At 43.4% G+C, this 16,310-nt stretch overlaps 1 protein-coding gene across 1 annotated transcript in view; it reads right to left on the bottom strand.

Annotated features, from left to right (window-relative positions):
• Positions 1–16,310, bottom strand: part of cpz (carboxypeptidase Z) — a 75,065-nt gene that overhangs the window by 16,951 nt on the left and 41,804 nt on the right. Inside the window, exon 5 of the mRNA XM_072573928.1 lies at positions 16,024–16,220. Coding sequence (XP_072430029.1) covers positions 16,024–16,220 — 197 coding nt within the window. The remainder of the gene's footprint in view (positions 1–16,023; positions 16,221–16,310) is intronic.

The raw sequence follows: 16,310 nt of genomic DNA, 5'->3' as shown, positions 1-16,310 counted from the left end.
GGTGTACCTGAGAACTCTGTGAGAAGCCAGAGAAGTGATTGCTGGGCCTCTTGCTGAGATATTTGTATCATCGATAGTCACAGGTGAGGTGCCGGAAGACTGGAGGTTGGCAAACATGGTGCCACTGTTTAACAAGGGCGGTAAAGACAAGCCAGGGAACTATAGACTGGTGAGCCTGACCTCGGTGGTGGGCAAGTTGTTGGAGGGAATCCTGAGGGACAGGATGTACATGTATTTGGAAAGGCAAGGACTGATTCGAGATAGTCAACATGGCTTTGTGTGTGGGAAATCATGTCTCACAAAATTGATTGAGATTTTTGAAGAAGTAACAAAGAAGATTGATGAGGGCAGAACAGTAGATGTGATCTATATGGACTTCAGTAAGGCGTTCGATAAGGTTCCCCATGGGAGACTGATTAGCGAGGTTAGATCTCATGGAATACAGGGAGAGCTAGCCATTGGATACAGAACTGGTTCAAAGGTAGAAAACAGAGGGTGGTAGCGGAAGGTTGTTTTTCAGATTGGAGGCCTGTGACCAGTGGAATGCCACAAGGATTGGTGCTGGGCCCTCTACTTTTTGTCATTTACATAAATGATTTGGATGCAAGCATAAGAGGTACAGTTAGAAAGTTTGCAGATGACACCAAACTTGGAGGCATAGTGGACAACGAAGAGGGTTACCTCCGATTACAACAGGATCTGGACCAGATGGGCCAATGGGCTGGGAAGTGGCAGATGGAGTTTAATTCAGATAAATGTTTGATATGCTTTCCTTTATTGGTCAGAGTATTGAGTACAGGAGTTAGGAGGTCATGTTGCGGCTGTACAGGACATTGGTTAGGCCACTGTTGGAATATTGCGTGCAATTCTGGTCTCCTTCCTATCAGAAAGATGTTGTGAAACTTGAAAGGGTTCAGAAAAGATTTACAAGGATGTTGCCAGGGTTAGAGGATCTGAGCTACAGGGAGAGGCTGAACAGGCTGGGGCTGTTTTCCCTGGAGCGTCGGACGCTGAGGGGTGACCTTATAGAGGTTTACAAAATTATGAGGGGCATGGATAGGATAAATAGGCAAAGTCTTTTCATGGACGGGTTGGACCGAAGGGTCTGTTTCCATCTCTATGACTCTCTGACTCTAAATGCGAGGTGCTGCATTTTGGGAAAGCAAATCTTAGCAGGACTTATACACTTAATGGTAAGGTCCTAGGGAGTGTTGCTGAACAAACAGACCTTGGAGTGCAGATTCATAGCTCCTTGAAAGTGGAGTCGCAGGTAGATAGGATAGTGAAGAAGGTGTTTGGTATGCTTTCCTTTATTGGTCAGAGTATTGAGTACAGGAGTTGAGAGGTCATGTTGCAGTTGTACAAGACATTGGTTTGGCCACTGTTGGAATATTGCATGCAATTCTGGTCTCCTTCCTATCGGAAAGATGTTGTGAAACTTGAAAGGGTTCAGAAAAGATTTACAAGGATGTTACCAGGGTTGGAGGATCTGAGCTACAGGGAGAGGCTGAACAGCCTGGGGCTATTTTCCCTGGAGCGTTGGAGGCTAAGGGGTGACATTTTCGAGGTTTACAAAATTATGAGGGGCATGGATAGGATAAATAGACTAAGTCTTTTCCCTGGGGTCGGGGAGTCCAGAACTAGAGGGCATAGGTTTAGGGTGAGAGGGGAAAGATATAAAAGAGGCCTAAGGGGCAACTTTTTCACGCAGAGGGTGGTATGTGTATGGAATGAGCTGCCAGAGGATGTGGTGGAGGCTGGTACAATTGCAACATTTAAGAGGCATTTGGATGGGTATATGAATTGGAAGGGTTTGGAGGGATATGGGCCGGGTGCTGGCAGGTGGGACTAGATTGGGGTTGGGATATCTGGTTGGCATGGATGGGTTGGACCAAAGGGTCTGTTTCCATGCTGTACATCTCTATGACTCTCTATGACTCTACTACAACAACAGGTTTTATTTAGTTTAAATAGTGATAAATGAGTTCAAAGTCATTATGTCAGTCACTCATTTGTGTTCATGCCACCAACTCTCCTCACCCTCCACTCTCCGTCCAGTTCAAGTCATTCAAAGCTCTGTTAGCTGTACCCAGTTTCATACCAAGTTCAATATGACCATCCCCCGGACCTCGATTCCCTACACATGCTTCAACTTCCTGAATATTTCAAAGTTCACAGTTTCATCATTGTCTTCATATTCTGCAAAGCATATCATCCCAAACTTTTGCGGAACTTTGAGGTTTGCTGTGTGTAAATCCAACCGTAACAGAGGTCATAGCCAAACTCTTTCCATATCAAATAAGTAAAAGTGCATGCCAATAATTATTCCCATTGGATATGAAATAAGGTGTGTTATATAACATCAAACAAATCAGCTACAAATAGTTTAAACACCAGTGAGGTTAGGTGTTCCACCCTACACAAGCACACCTCTGTTGTTCATCCTGTGCTCGGATTCACACTCAGAAGTTCTCCCCAACCTTTCTGTCTCTCCCTCTTTTCCTTTAAGACCTACTTTAAATTCCACACCTTTGTCAAAACTGGTTCGTCGTGCTCCATAACATCTTTTTGGATCTCCATTCAGTTTTTTTTCTCTTGACGCTCTGAAGCAGGCGCAGGTGCCAAATAAATTTAAATTGCTGTTATTGGATACTTAATCTCTTAAAATTCCAGACGTTTTACAGTTTTGGTAATGTTGCTGTTAATCCAAAAGCAATATTGACCTTGATGTACTGGCTGATAGAATGTCTTGGAAGTTTATTATTGTTGCACTGTCAGCTAAAATATCTCTATATACACAATCTGTTCAAAGTAGACACTCACACATCTATGATAGAGTCAACTAAAATCAAAACTGGCATGATTTCTGACATTGATTATTGATTTTACTTATCAATAATTTCAGAGCATTTACTGTGACAAACCCCTTGTTTCCCTTAGACCAAAGTTATATCATATTGCAGCCTGTTCTTGCATGACCTTATAGCAATTACTTTAACTGGAGTAATCTTCAGATCTGAATATGCAGTGATGTCTTCTGCATTGAGAAAGTATCAAAAATAAAGTCAGAACTGTTATTAGCTAAAATAGGGTTTGTATCTATGAGGAAGAAAATGAAGGCATAAATGCAACAATCTCAAAGGCGATAATACACACAAAATGGAAAAGACTCCTTTTGAAGTCCAATATTTTAACATCAAGTTAAAATGCAGCAATTCTAACCAGTATTTCAATACCAGCTCAAAATAAACCTCTTTGTTTTGTAACCAGCCTGGTGTCAGTGTGCTATTTTAAACTTAAAGGCATGCAAAAAACTATTTTCTGCACTTGTCACGGCTATTATTATGATACTTTTGTCCCTGATATAAGAGTTGGTGATACACTGCAGCGTTTTATGTATAATTTGGAAGCATGTGGTGAGCACTGGCTCCATGTAATTGTTGGAGTCTCACCGAATCATTATGTTTATTAATGGGTTAGAAAACAGAAATAGACAGCCGCATATCCAAGTTTGCTAATTGCCCAATGATTGTCGCCACATTAAATATCCCTCACTATAAAGCCCTAGTTTACTCATTTTTTGCTTGTCCATAAAATGACAAGAATAGATTGAGTGGCAGATGGAGCTCAGTGCAAGTAGTTGGTAACAATTTGGGAGCAAAAGAGATAGATCTTGAAATAGTGAGATAGGTCTTGAGATAGACGATTGAAATAGTGAAAAGCTAGGAACACAAGAGGTCTGAAGAGATTTAGGAGTGCACATACACTGAATGTTGAAATGTCGTAGTTGGAAACAAAACAATCAAAATGGCTAATGTGATGTCACCCTGTATTGCTAAAATCTGGTTACTGGCCAGCAATGTTTCATTTTTAATGTAAATAAAATGTGAGATCCAGGCACCTACAAAGAGAATAAAATCTTAAGATTCCACTGGCTTGAATAAACAATACTTTACTGAACAAGTTTGAACAGTAATACACTCTATAGTAGAAGTACAACTTATTTTTAATGTGGATAATGTACGAGGGTTGAATACACCACAGTCTATATAAAAATGGCAACTGTAATCAAGAGAAATCCCATGGATTTCTCAAATACTCCCCTACTCTACAACATTAATGAACATGGGAGGTCTTCAAATCTCCATTACAATTACATGAGGCATTACAATTTTTCACTTTGACCAAAGCAGTCCTAAAATAACTCTCTCGATAACCGCTCTATCATGGATTCCATCAATGATAGCCCCTTGTTCTTGCCCCCGGTCCTTTTTCCCCTGCATTCTGAAAACTGCACTCTGGTGCTCATTTGACAGCACAACTTCAGCTTTTATCTGACCTTGAGCTTCACCAAACAAGGTCTCAGTTGTTTTCCTTGAGCCCTAAACATGTTCAGTTGCAGAAAGCAAATCCTGTTGAAGGGCTTTTCAACGCTGACTCTCAGCTGTACTGGCCTACTAGGCTTCTTGCAAACCGCTGCAACACCCAGAATGTTTCCTAAACCCTGACTGTGACACCCAACTGTTCAGAAACTCATAAAATTTAACCTGAGTTCCAGCAGCATGGAGACACCCAACTGCTCTTTGAACTTGAAACAATTGCAATGAATGTGAGACAAGCTCAGCAGGTTTGGCAGTAATGGCAGCAGCTTCCAGGGGGCGACAGGATTGATGGCAGTGCTTCCCAAACTCCTCTCGGCGGTCACAGGAGGCGGCAGCATGGCATCAGCAGGAGAGCGGGCCATTGTGTTGGTGGTGGTCACGGTTCCTCGCGGCCTCTTCTCGGTGATCAGAGGCAGCGGCAGCACAGCATTGGCAGTGACAGTGGGCATGTCACATATTAGCAGCAGCCTCCTGCAGTCCTGACAACTGGATGCAGCAGCATTCCAGAGTGGCAGAAAAAGCTCTTCCTGGTAATCGGAGGCAACAGTGTCATTGTAGCAACAAGAACATGGCTCCTCCCAGAGATCAATGCAAGACTCGTAGGCTGACCGAGACTCCAGGCCCTGGCTAGGCCCGGGTGCCTGCATCAGTGGCTTTGTGGCGATGAGACTTTAGACATTAAGATCTGGATGTTTTCTTACATTTTGGATCTTTCTTTAAAAAAAAAATCCTGTTTCTTTTAATTCTGGTTTCGTAATCAAAATGGCAGTGGAGAATGGCGACTTTCTACTGTACTCATGTATTCCTGTACTTGGATACATGTGACGATAAATATAATTCCAATTCTAATTCTATCACTAGGAAGAAAGAAACAGAGTTAATGTTTCAAGCTTGGTATAGCTCTTCTTCAGAACTGAAAGGGGATGGAAAGTTTGTAATATAACTTTGATAGAGGCAGAACAGTGAAACACAAATGAGTTGGTAACAGTGGAGAAAGACAAAAAAGATGCAAAATGGGTGTTAGTTGAGATGTTAAAGCTAAAGCATAAGTCCTGTCTAAAGAGAGTAGGGTAAGGCAACACAATACTGTGTACATTAGGTGGGGGTTGAGGAGGGGAGGGGGTGATGAGAGAATCTAAGAAAAATGCACAACAGATATAATGCAATGAGTTTCTGAAGTTATTGGCTTTAGTGTAGAGACCTCGAGGCTGTGAAATGGTTAAGCATAAAATGATGTGCTGTCCCTCCAGCTTGCGATGTACTATGTTGGAATGTTGCAGCAGGTCCAGAATAGAAATGGAAGCCTGAGACCAAGGTGATTGATTAAACGGCAAGCAACTGGGAGGTCAGACTCATTCCTACAGACAGAGTGGAGACGTTCCACAATCCAGTCTGTGTTTGGTCTCACCAATGCAAAGGAGACTGCATTGTGAGCAGTAAATGCAGTAGATTGGATGGAACGAATCACAGGTGAAACACTTGCTTCACCTACTTGGGACCTTGAACAGTTCAGGGAGAGAAAGTGAATGGGCAAGTGTTACACCTGCGATTACATGGATAGGTGTCATTAGGGAGTGAGGAAGTGTTCGGCGTGATGAAGGGGTGGACCAGAGTTTTACAGAGGGAATGGTCCCTGTGGAATATGAACACTGACCATGGAGGAGGGGGTGGGGTGTTGGGGGGAGGGCGGGTTCCTGGACAATGTTGCTGAACAAAGAGACCTTGGAGTGCAGGTTCATAGTTCCTTAAAAGTGGAGTTGCGGGTAGATCAGTGAAGAAGGTGCTTGGTTTGCATTCCTTTATTGGTCAGACCATCGAGTACAGGAGTTGGGAGGTCATGTTGTGGCTGCATAAGACATCGATTAGGCCACTGTTGGAATATTGCATGCAGTTCTGGTCTCCTTCCTATCGGAAAGCTGTTTTGAAACTTGAAAGGGCTCAGAAAAGATTTACAAGGATGTTGCCAGGGTTGGAGGATTTGAGCTATAGGGAGAGGTTGAATTGGCTGGGGCTGTTTTCCCTGGAGTGTTGGAGGCTGAGGGGTGACCTTATAGAGGTTTATAGAGTCATGAGGAGCATGGATAGGGTAAATAGACAAAATCCTTTCCCTGAGGTGGGGGGAGTCCAGAAGTAGAGGGGAAAGGTTGCGGGTGAGAGGGGAAAGATATAAAAGGAACATAAGGGGCAACTTTTTCACGCAGAGGGTGGTACGTGTGTGGAATGAACTGCCACAGGAAGTGATGGAGGCTGGTACAATTTTAACATTTAAGAGGCATCTGGATGGGTATATGAATAGGAACGGTTTGGAGGGATATGAGCCAGGTGCTGGCAGGTGGGACTAGATTGAGTTGGGATATCTGATCAGCATGGACAGGTTGGACCGAAGGGTCTGTTTCCGTGCTGTTCATCTCTATGACTCCATGAGTTTGATGGTGTATCCTGTTGGAAGTGGCAGAAATGGTGGGGCACAATCCTTTAATTATGGAATTTGGCAGGGGGCCAAATGAATTAAAGGGGAACCCTATCATTGTTCGTGAAAAGAGGGAAAGGAGTGAGGACACAAGTGGAGGGGGATGGATTAGACACAGCTAAAGGCCCTGTCAACTACAAAAAGGGGAGAATCCTCTGTTTATGGAGTGGCAGAGCAGTGGGAAGTGGTATTGTCCAAGCAGGTACAACAGAGACAGAGAAATGGGACAATAGAATGGAATCCTTGCAGGAAACAGGATGCGAGGAAGCGCAATTTTGGGAACCGAAGGAGTCACTGGGCTTGTCATGAATAAATGGGCCTCTGCTGCTTTCTGAGATATAAGTCTAACCCCCTTTCTTCTCACTTCTGAAAAGTTTCTCGAAATATAGTCTCAAAACTTTAACTCTGCTTCTCTCTCTTCAGGTGCTGCCAAACTTTCTTCATAACACAATCAGTTTCTGAAGTTATTGAATTTCTCTGCTTTTGTTTCAGATTTCCAGCAACCACAGTATATTGCTTTTATGTTCTTGGAACTTCCAACCCACTGTCCCCTCCACAAAACCTACGTTTTGTTGTATTCACTACTGTATAGTTAAGACTTAGCATTTCTAGCATGGAGTTTACATTCTGTCTCCCTTGAGCACTTGCTGGCATTTTTCACCCTGTCTGCCTCTTTTGAACTCCTGTTCAGTGAACCACATCACCCAAAACCTACTGAAAATATTGCCCTTCCCTTAGTGCTAGGCAGAATTGAATGTTCTAACTGAACAACATATGGAGCTGCCCAATTCATGAATGTTACAAGTCATGAGACTGACTTGCTCAGCATGTGGAGTTAGGTACTTGAATGACCGGTGCCCACGCTTTTTTACAGAATCCAGGGCGCTGGCAGGGCAGAAACTCCTATCCCAGGAGGAGCTAATCAATTCAATGCTAGTGCTTTTTTTGCAGACAGCAGATGCTCTGCCAACTACCAGCGCACACTCACCAGGGACCTGGGATTACTGAGGAACACAAGTCACCAGGAAAGAGAGGGGGTCAGGATGGGGTCACACTTTGGGAGTCGCAGCAAAGACAGGGTCAAGGGCTTGATGGTTTGATGAGGTAGTTTCTGTTCCTAATGCCATATGCATTTGAATGAATGCCCCCTACCACCCTCAACCATGCACCACCACCACCACCACCACTCCACCAATCTCGGTCCCAACCCTGGAAATCCACAAGCAAATGGTTTTGTTTATTGCACATGTCAGGGGCAAATCTTCTCCATTCCCCCTTTACACACACACACACACACACACACACAAGCACGTACACGTGCGTACACACACAAGCACACACATGCGCGCATACACGCACGCATACATGTGGGTGCATGCACGCGCGCACACACACATGTGCGCACGTGCTCTTGCCACTGGGTAAATACCAAAAGCACTGGATAACATTTTTAAGTGGGTATTATTTTCCCACTTAAAAGCCTCAATTTGCAAGGCTGGGGCAGGGGCAATGTTATGGCTGACCTTGAAGCTACCCACCCCAGAATTTATGGGTCTCATTGGAAATGGTCCCCAGCTACTACTTTCCTACCTAATCAACTGCCCTCTGCCACCAATCTCACCAAAAGGGAGCAAATAGTCACTCTCCACCATCAGCGTGGATTCACTTGATGTGTGTATGTATCTACTCTAGGAATTCCTAACAATATGCAACAGTGGTATGTCATGAAATGAAGACTGGAATGTCATTCACTTCTGGCCTATGCCATGGGTAATGACGCAAAGTGAATTCCTGCAGAGCTATCGGCTTGTCATCACTGGACCAGGTTATGACCAGGGTGAATTTTTTACTATGACCCTGAGTGTTGTGTTTTTCAGGGATTCAACCTCCAAGTCATTTTACTGAGTGAGTTTGAGAATGGAATCATTGATTGCCATTCTGTGGATCCATGTATTTCATGTGAAGTAGATGAGTGTTTCCACCTGCACCCGTATCCGTTTTAAAAATAGGCTTTACTGAGCCTGTAACTCTGGGAATATAATCTGGATGGCTGCAAAGGTGGTACCACTGTGCAAGTAAACTCTTTGATGTCCACCATTGTGAATATCTGCTCACGTTGTGTGTCAATGGTCTGGCCTTGTTCATCACTGACAGAGCAGCTTGATGAGACATCCTGTGGACTGTGCCTCGATGTTGTTTGTCACATGGCTTGATCGCTTAAAATGCCGCACCTGTCTGACCTTTGATTGTGGCTTCTCATGGCATTGAACCAGGTGTTTTGGGACTACAATGTTGACCATTTTTAAAAATGGCTTCTTAAGATAGTCATCATTCAGACCTGATACGTTTTATCTGTGTAGGCTTTGGTTGCCACTGACAATTTGAAATTTAATGGCTTGTCTATCTGGGTTGGAAATACTGAGGTCATGAAAACGCAGGTTGGGAACTCAGCTGCTGTCAGGCCAAAATAAATTCAGACTGAAGAGCAGCTGACTTCCAACTGGGGACGTAGGAATTTTTGTTTTTGTCATGCAGCTTTTCCCAGAATGTTTAATCGTGTCTGGAGCTTTTATAAGGTGTTTAAGTTTCTTCCAGAGCTTTATGTACCTTCCAGTATCTTTGCCGGTCATGGTTATGGCTTGACCACCATGGTGGTGCTCATTTTGTTTTATCTCAGTTTTATCTCCACAAAGCAGGAATTTTACAGGAAAATGGATTGGACGGCTTCAATCAAAAGTCCTTTTTTTTAACAGGCTTCTTTCAGCTCTTAAAAGCTTTTATTGGATAGAAGAACATTTTTCTCAGCCAGTCTACCTTGATTAGATTCAGCAGCTAGTGAAATTTCCCACGTGCGAGATTCCACTTAAAGTCTCTTTATTGATCCTGCTGTTTAAGTTCTGTTCTGATTAATCTTTGTAGCAGGTAGATCTTGCACTGGGAGCTTTTTAAAATGGCTCAGATTTGAACAATCTTACTGACACCACACGTCTGCTGCCGAGAGAGAGAAATGTGGTGTTGGGATGAAGGTACAGTGCACAAAAGCTCTAAAAAACTGCCAAATCCAATCACACAGTGACTCTTGATAGTATCCTATTTCTGTGGCAGGTCTTTCTCCCTACATTGTATGAAGGGTTGAGTCTTGCATATTTTTGGAATTAAATCTTCAAAACCATGTTACGGCTATTCAAAAAAAACCAAACAACACCAGAAACGACAAGGTATCACCATCTTTTCAACTCGACTTAAAAATGTACCCTCATTCCTGATGAAGGGCTTATGCTCGAAATATCGATTCTCCTGCTCCTTGGATGCTGCCTGACCTGCTGCGCTTTTCCAGCACCACAGTTTTCAACTCTGATCCCCAGCATCTGCAATCCTCACTTTCTCCCATAAAAATGTTCTAATCACATACAAGGATTGGCAAAATTAGAAAATGTATCCTTCAGTTGAATACAAGACATTTAAAGTTCATTAAAGGGATATGGACTTCACCAGCTGAGCCGGCATTTATTGCTCATCCTTAGCTGTCTTTGAGTAGGTGATGGCAAGTTTATATTTTGATCGTTTCTGTATATTTGGTACAGGTGCACACACAATATTGCTCGGACGTGGGTTCCAAGCTTTCAACCCTGTGGCACTGAAGGGTAGCAATATATTTCCAAGTCAGGGATGGTGATTGGTTTGGCAGGGATCTTGTAGGTTCTTGTATATCTGCTGCCTTATCTCTTCTCGATGGTCAAAGGCCGAGGGAATTTCTGCAGTACATCTCGATGCTGCTACTGAGCTCTGGTGGTGAAAGGTGTCAATATTTGAGAATGTGCTGGCAATTAAATGGATTGTTTTGTCCTCAATGGTGTCAAGTTTCTTGACTCTTATTGGAACTATACTCATCCCGGCAAGTGAGGTGTATTCCATCACATTCTTGACTTATGTCTTGCAGATGCAGACAGGCTTTGGGAATCAGAAGGTAAGTCATCCACCATGGTATTCCTAGTCTCAGACCTTCTCTTGTAATCACAGTATGTATATGGCTGGTCCAGTTCAGTTTCTGGTCAATGGTGACTCCCAGGATATTGATACTGGGGTAATACATTGGATGTCAAGGGGAGATGGTTAGATTGTCTCCAATTGGCGATTATCATTGCCGAGTATTTGTGTGGTGTGAATGCTACTTGCCATTTTTCAGCTCAAGAGTATGGTGCTGGAAAAGCACAGAAGGTCAGGCAGCATCCGAGGAGCAGGAGAATTGAGAGTTTGGGCAAAAGCCCTTAAATAGGAATGAGGCTTGTGGGCCGGGACAGATAAATGAGGGGAGGGCTGGGGGGAAGGTAGCTGAGGATGCAATAAGTAAATGAAAGTAGGAGAGAAGGTCGGAGAGGAGGGTGGAGCAGATAGATGGGAAAGACGAGGGACAGCTCAAGAAGGCGGCCCTGAGTTGGAGGCTTGGGATGGGGGTAAGGTTGGGGAGGGGAAATGAGGAAACTAGTGAAATCCACATTGATCTTGTGAGGTTGCAGGGTCCCGAGACGGAATATGAGGCATTCTTCCTCCAGGCATTGGGTGGTTAGGGTTGGGAGATGGAGTCAGCCCAGAACCTGCATATCCTTGGCTGTTTGGGAGGGGGTGTTAAAGTATTCAGCCACAGGTGGTGGGGTTGGTTGGTGCGGGTGTCCCAGAGATGTTCTCTGAAATGATCCGCAAGAAGGCGTCCTGTCTCCCTGATGTGGAGGAGACCACACCGGGTACAATGGATACAGCAGATGTGGAGTTACAGGTAAATATTCGTCGGCTGTGGTAGGATCCTTTGGGGTCTTGGACGGAGGTGAGGAGGAGGTGTGGGCGCAGGTTTTGCACTTCCTGCGATTGCAGGGATGGTGCTGGGAGTGGGGTGAGGGCTGGTGTGGAGGCTTGGACCTGACAAGGGAGTCGCGGAGGGAATGGTCTCTCCAGAAAGCTGATAGGGGTGGGGAGGGAAACATATCCCTAGTGGTGGGGTCTATTTGTAGGTGGCAGAAGTGGCGGAAGATGATGCAATATATATTGTGGTTGGTGGGTTGGAAGGTGAGGACGACGGGGATTCTGTCCTTGGAGGGTTGGGGTTTAAGGGCTGAGGTGTGGGAATTGGAGGAGATATGCTGAAGGACATCATCAACATGGGTGGGGAAATTGTGGTCTTTGCAGTAGGAGGCCATTTGGGATTTTCTGTGGTGGAATTGGTGATTCTGGGAACAGATGCAGTGGAGGCAGAGGAATTGGGAAAAAGGGATAGCATTTTTTACAGGAGGCAGGGTAGGAGGAGGTATGGTCCAGGTAACTGTGGGAGTCCGTGGGTTTGAAGTAAATGTCCGTGGTTAGTCGGTCACTGGAAATGGAGATGGAGAGGTCCAGGAAGAGGAGGGAGGTATTCGAGGTGGTCCAGGTCAATTTGAGGTCGGGGTGAAAGGTGTTGATGAAGTTGACCTACTTCCTTGTGGGAGCACATGATAGCGCTGATATAGTTATCGATGTAATGGAGGAAAAGGTGAGGGGTGGTGCTGGTGTAGCTGCAGAATATGGACTGTTCCATGTACCCGATGAAGAGGCAGGCATAGCTGGGGCCCATGCGGGTGCCCATGGTTACCCCTTTTGATTTGGAGTAAGTGGGAGGATTAGAAGGAGAAATTGTTGAGGGTGTGGACCAGTTCAGCCAGGCGGATGAGGGTGGTGGTGGCAGGGTACTGCTTAGGATGGTGCGAGAAGAGGAAATGGAGGGGTTAGAGGCCTTCACTGTGACGGATCGATATGTACAGGGACTGGGTGTCCATGGTGACAATGAGGCGTTGGGAGCCAAGGAAACAAAAATCTTGGAGGAGGTGAAGGGCATGGGTGGTGTTCTGAACGTAGGTGCGGAGTTCTTGGATGAAGGAGGACAGGATGGTGTCAAGGTATGCAGAGATGACAGGAGCAGGCTGAGACAATGGGTCGGCCGGGGAAATCAGGTTTGTGGGTCTTCGGTAGGGAGTAGAATCGGGCTGTGTGGGGTTTGCGGACGCTGAGGTTGGAGGTTGTAGATGGGAGATCCCCAGAGATGCCCTGTCCTCCTCTTTGCATACTTTGTTTTGCATCCCAAGTTTAAAAAGGAAGCAATGGAGAAATAATAGCTGTTCTGAGGAACATTTTTCCATCACCACTAGATATAAGTGAGGTCCCAAAGGAACAGAGGTCTTAAAAAATTGTACAATTGGATAAAAAGGTGTGAATAATAGGCCAGTCAATCCAAATTTGTTAGTGGAAAAATTACTAGAATAATTTCAAGAGCCAGGAAAGACTGTGACATGAAAAGGCCTGGATTAATGAGGGACAGTTTTTTTTTAAAGAGAAGATCTTGTCCTACTACCATTAGTGAATATTTTGAGAGATAGTACAGAGGATTGGTTAAGCTAGTGCAGTACGTGTTGTCTACATTGATTTTACTAAGGCATTTAACAAAATGCAACATGACACACTCAGAAACGTAGAAGTTCATGGGCTACAAGGGACTTCAATTCTGGATTCAAAATTGGCTCAATGGCAGAAAACACATGATAATGGCTAATGGATAATTTTAAAATGGAAATGGGAAGGGTTCGATGTTGGATCATTTGCTGTCTGTAATATTTATTAATAACATAGAATTAAATATGGGAAGCATGGTTGGGCAATTCGCAGAGGACACAATAATTGGTTATGTAATTGACAGTGAAGAGAGTAGCTGCCAACTTCAATAATATATCAATGATTTAAATGATGAGTAGTAAAGTGGAACATGGAATTCAATCCTGAGAAGTGTGAGGTAATGCACATGGGGAGGGCAAAACAGCTGAGTAATACATAATAATGGGAAAATATTGAGGGGGTAGAGGAATTGAGAGTGCACATCCATAGGGCTTTGACATTAGTGGGGATAGAGGTCTGATGAAGAGTCATCTGAACTCGAAATGTGAGCCTGCTTTCTCTCCACGGATGCTGCCTGAACTGCTGAGATCGCCAGCATCTTTTTTTTTCAGTACAGATTCAAGCATCTGCAGTTATTTGCTCCTTCATGTTTGGAGTTGTCTAGTTTCTTCGCTATCTGTGATGTTCACCTACTGGACAATGACAGTCTGTGGGTCCCTTTGGACATTGGAGACAGAGTAGTGGTGACTTAGAGAAGTGTTTCGAAGGGATGTACCTCAGAACAGATCCACTAAGAGGCATGCTGATTAAAACAGTGACTAATGTGAGAGAATGGGATCGTATAGGTGAGGGAGTGTCAGCAATGCTGGTTATATGCCACGAGCACGTGCCGTTGTGGATAGTGTGTTATGACGTTGCCAGTAAAGGACAATGCCAAATTGCCAATGCCTGAGAGAGATGATGCAGGTGCAAGGAAGGCTGATCTTCTGACAGATGCCTGCTGAATAGTGAGTTGTTCTGGGAACAGAGCATGGTAAGATGAGGCGTGAATCAAATAATGGGAGCAGTATTGGACAGCAAGTAGTTCATGAAGTGGTTTTACTAAATGAATCTTAATGGGCCTTGGAGTAAAAATCTCTTTATAAAATGTCAATGCAACTGGACTTAGCCAAAACAAAAATAGCATTCAACCCCATGATTCAGATGTTGTGGTCAGTAGTGAAGCTTGCTGCATTTCAGACTGTCTTTACAGCGAGTAAGTACTTGGAAACCTGCCTTGCTGCAGTGTAAAATGCATGTTCTTGAGGAAACTAGAAATATTACAGGTTGTTGGGAAAGTACTATGAGTACTTCCATAGGTACTGCTGGATTAAGTGTGCCACAGTAAGAGCTACTCTAATTTTAAAATCTCTAATTTTAAACATTACTTTCTGCAAATATAAAGGTAATTTTTCAGAGACATTTTTAATTCCAATTGTGATTGAGGATGCTATTAAAAACAGGTTTCACCTCATTAACAAGTTCTTTGGTGGGTATTGCGAAAGAAGAAGCAGTTCTCATCCATTCAGTTTTCCAAAAGGATTGCCAGCATTGCAGGGACTTTGACAGCATACATTGCAGAGGAACAAGGCATCACTGACAGCAGAGTCTCCATTTCTATCATTTATGGTATAGGTGAGGATGCTAGAGATAGTTGCAGTTTCACAAGATAATGGCAGTGCACACAAACAGTTTTACAATCAGTACAAACCCAAACACCAAGCCATCTGAAAGTGAACTGAAACTTAGTGCTCACACTGTCCTTCTCCTCACTTTCTCCTACATTTTAGCTCATGCTTGGATATTGTCCAGGTCTTTCTACATTTGAATGTGGATTAACCTCAGTATTTGAGGAAATGCAAATGGTGCTGAACATTGTGCAATTATCAGTAAACATCCCTACTTTTGACTCATGATGGAGATAAGATTATGGTCACTGAGGGCTAAATAAGTACGTCTTATGTTGACTTCTGCTGCTTATAAATTGCCTTTACATTATGGATTAATACAGCATTTCCTGTTGAGGTGGGCAGTGATTGATAATGCTTGTATTCCCTTTTGGTGCATGCATATAGTAACATGACAGCAAATTGATGCCACTCTACAGAACAAGAGCAGAATGCACCAGGAAAAAACGATGAGAGGAGCTTGAATTGGTTTGGAACAATGTGTATTTAATATATCTACAAATTAATAAGTATAGATCCAAGCATTCTTTTTATGAGGAATAAGTGGGTAAAGTTAAAAGAAAATGTGTTCAATGTGGGGAAATGTTTGGATGTGTGGAAGTGGACAGATGGATGGGGCTTCATTAGATGTTTAGTTGGGAAGGTTACAGGCCACTCTATGAGAGGTGACAGTGAGGAGAAACTATACAAACACAGAGGAGAGGAGATGGTCAGGAAACCATGATTTACTGAAGTCAGAGATGGTCTCAGAAGAGTTAAGGATGTAGGCAATTTCAGGCTGGGCTGGAGGTGGAATAACGTCAAGGTGAGAGGAAACAAGTAACAAATGAAGAGCAAGATAAAGTTATTAGTCTATTTTGTATTTCATAAGTTAAATCTTGAGGCCTTAAAAAGGCAAAACAACCTACATGAAAATCATCGCAATAATATAATCTGTTTTGTATGGTTTAATAGAGCATATTGCAAATAATGCCAAGGAAGATTTCCTGGTATTCATGCTATTAAAGATCAAGAAGAGAAAGTAAGTTACCTCTTCAGATGCTATTTCATAGCCATCAGGATTCATAGAAGGAAGTAGATGGATTCTGGTATTATTGATTAAAGCCTGAATTCTTTGGTTTCCACTTAAATACTCAGAGCACAAATACTGTGCAAGATATAGCAGTAGCTCTCTTCCCAGTACTTCATTCCCGTGCATGTTTGCAATATATTTAAATTCTGGTTCAACTGAGAAAAAGAAATCATTATTTATTATTTTTCAACATTAAATATCATACTAATAATACAATCTATCTCTTTTGTTAACACAGGGACACT

This window comes from Chiloscyllium punctatum, chromosome 1 (genome assembly GCF_047496795.1).
Source record: "Chiloscyllium punctatum isolate Juve2018m chromosome 1, sChiPun1.3, whole genome shotgun sequence".
In the NCBI taxonomy this organism is placed as follows: Eukaryota; Metazoa; Chordata; class Chondrichthyes; order Orectolobiformes; family Hemiscylliidae; genus Chiloscyllium; species Chiloscyllium punctatum.
This window is presented reverse-complemented; position numbering and strand designations above follow the sequence as displayed.